The 2,601-nt window shown below is 42.4% G+C and overlaps 1 protein-coding gene across 1 annotated transcript; it reads left to right on the plus strand.

The window, feature by feature from the left end:
* Positions 1 to 347: 347 nt before the first annotated feature.
* LOC109221854 (auxin response factor 17-like) lies at positions 348 to 2,158 on the plus strand. Its single transcript, XM_019386290.1, has one exon. The coding sequence runs from the start codon at positions 470 to 472 to the stop codon at positions 1,538 to 1,540; it is 1,071 nt and encodes a 356-aa protein (XP_019241835.1). The 5' UTR covers positions 348 to 469; the 3' UTR covers positions 1,541 to 2,158.
* Positions 2,159 to 2,601: the final 443 nt, after the last annotated feature.

The raw sequence follows: 2,601 nt of genomic DNA on the forward strand, positions 1-2,601 counted from the left end.
GAAAAACTCATAGTAAAAGAAAAAAAAAATTCCTATTTGACTTTCAATAGCAATAGTACTATGTACAACAAAAAGGGAATTAACTTTTTTTTTCGGGCAGGGAGTCAATTAGTAACTTTTAACTTTTTCAAATCTTTTGCATAAACAAATTTATCCGGGATATTTCCCAAAGGAGGTGAACCCCACGCAACTCCATCTCGCGTCAATACAACCTCCTCACCCTCACCCCGAAATGCAAGTACAAAATTTACATTTAAATTGTCGTGCCTCGTTTCGTAAATAATACCAAAAATCAAGGGTAAACTATACTCCTTCTTCTCTTTCCGACCCCTGAACGGCAATCCGACCACTCCACTCTCAATACACCTATATATCTACCAAAAAAAACTCTTTCTGAATATCTCTCTCTCTCAGACACACAGTATACACACACGCACACCACATTCTCTCTGCACTCCGTCGTTCACCAATGCCGCCTTCAACCACCGCCGTCCCCGCCGTAAGTAATGATGTGGACCCTACAGTCTGGAAAGCAATCGCCGGCAACTCTGTCGAAATCCCAACCGTCGGTACCAGGGTTTACTACTTCCCGCAAGGACACGCCGAACACGCCAACTGTGGGTCCCCTATTTTCCTCTCCTCTCTTATCCCTCCGTTTATTCTCTGTCGCGTACTCTCCGTCCGTTTTCTCGCTGATTCCGTTACCGACGAGGCTTATGCTAAAATTTTCCTGCTTCCGATTAACCAGAGCGAGGATAATAACAACGTTGCTGTGAATATGAATGGTGACGTGGAGGATGCAGAAAACGAAGTCGTTTCATTCGTTAAGATTTTAACACCTTCGGATGCGAACAATGGGGGAGGTTTTTCTGTGCCACGGTTCTGCGCTGATTCGATATTCCCTAGGCTCAATTTCGTGGCTGAACCGCCGGTTCAGAATTTGTCTATTCGCGATATTCATGGTTGTGTATGGGAGTTTCGGCACATTTATCGTGGCACGCCTCGCCGGCATTTGCTAACTACCGGCTGGAGCAAGTTCGTCAACAGTAAAAAGCTCGTCGCCGGTGATTCCGCGGTTTTCGCACGGAAAACTAACACCGGAGAACTTTACGTCGGAGTCCGACGAGCCACACGAGGAAACGACATTTGCGAGAGGTGGAATTCTACTGTTTTGAGAAGTACTGAACAAACCAGTAGCGGCGGGGAAGTTCGTTGGAGGACTGGGCAGGGGCGTGTGGCGACGGAGGCGATTGTGGAGGCAGCAGAAATGGCAGCACGGGGAATGGCGTTTGAGGTGTCGTGTTATCCTCGGGCAGGCTGGGCAGATTTTGTGGTGAGGGCAGAAGCGGTAGAGGCGTCGTCAACTGTGTTTTGGACCGTCGGTATGAGGGTTAAGATGGCTGTGGAGACGGAGGATTCATCTAGAACGGCTTGCTTTCAAGGGACTGTTTCATCTGTCAATTTGCCTCAAAGTGGCCCTTGGCGTGGTTCTCCATGGCGAATGCTTCAGGTAAGTTATGATTCTGTTGCTATCTGTTGATTTATTTCTGGTTATATGTCTATAAATTATAGTATGAATTGCGGACTAGTTATAATTATTGTCATTTGAGCATGGAACTGTTTATGGTACTGCATTGGTGTTCTTTTCTGATCAAAGCTGTTGTTATCGTATCTGACGTCAAGGGACGTTGTTATCATTTCACACATAGTTGCTGCTTTCTGGGAATGAACAGTTTATTGTTCAGGTGAGCTTTTAAGTGGGTTATATTAGTTTTGGACGGAAAAGTGCAACGGTGTGGCATACGTGGAGGATTTTTAGTACGTCACATGATAATCAGGTTTTGTTTGAGTAAACCAAACATTTTTTGTGTTTGAAAATGGTAACAGTGTGTTCATCAGCATTACAGTTCAAGTAAACAGAGTCTTGTTCATCTTACAAGAACTACTTTGAGTATACCAAACTTAAGGGCTCGTTTTTAGTGTTTTCTCTATCCATTTGCAACGACTTGATACAAACTTTCTAAAGGAAGAGATTCTAGTCCTTAAGCACTTACACAATTAAATTCTGTTGAGGATGCAGCAATTAATTGCTACGATTGTGTCTGAATAGTCATGTCATTCAATGCAATTGAAAGTTTATGCAGCTAGCATAATGGTGAATCTCAATCGGTTAACAGAGTTAATGGAGTTTTACCCTGCAGAGTCCTTGGGACTTTTAGGTGATCCGTGATAATAAGGCTAACTTTCTTTCAATAATCGTAATCGTCTTTTCAACCTCATTTACAGGAGGAAGTACAAAAAAATTTCCCGGTTACATTAGTTCTGGTTATTCCTACTTATGCACTTACTTCCTCCAATGATTGATTTGAAAATTTCCTGGTTCGGCCTAGTTTCGTTCTTGGGCTTAATGTTGTTCATTAGAATAAATGAGCTTGTTGTATTTACCATCTCTCTTAGTGAGCACTGGAACTCCATTTTCTTTCTGAAGAAGTGTTCTATGCCTAAAACAAATGACATAAGCCAACTGAATATATGTTCATCTTTTTTGAGGAAATGAGTTCATATTCTGCTTGAAATATTTACATTTCGCAAAAAAAAAAA

The sequence above is a fragment of the Nicotiana attenuata genome, unplaced genomic scaffold (assembly GCF_001879085.1).
Source record: "Nicotiana attenuata strain UT unplaced genomic scaffold, NIATTr2, whole genome shotgun sequence".
Classification (NCBI taxonomy): domain Eukaryota; kingdom Viridiplantae; phylum Streptophyta; class Magnoliopsida; order Solanales; family Solanaceae; genus Nicotiana; species Nicotiana attenuata.

Coding starts and splice junctions, on each gene's coding strand:
- LOC109221854 (XM_019386290.1), top strand. CDS start 470: ATGCCGCCTTCAACCACCGCCGTCCCCGCCGTAAGTAATGATGTGGAC.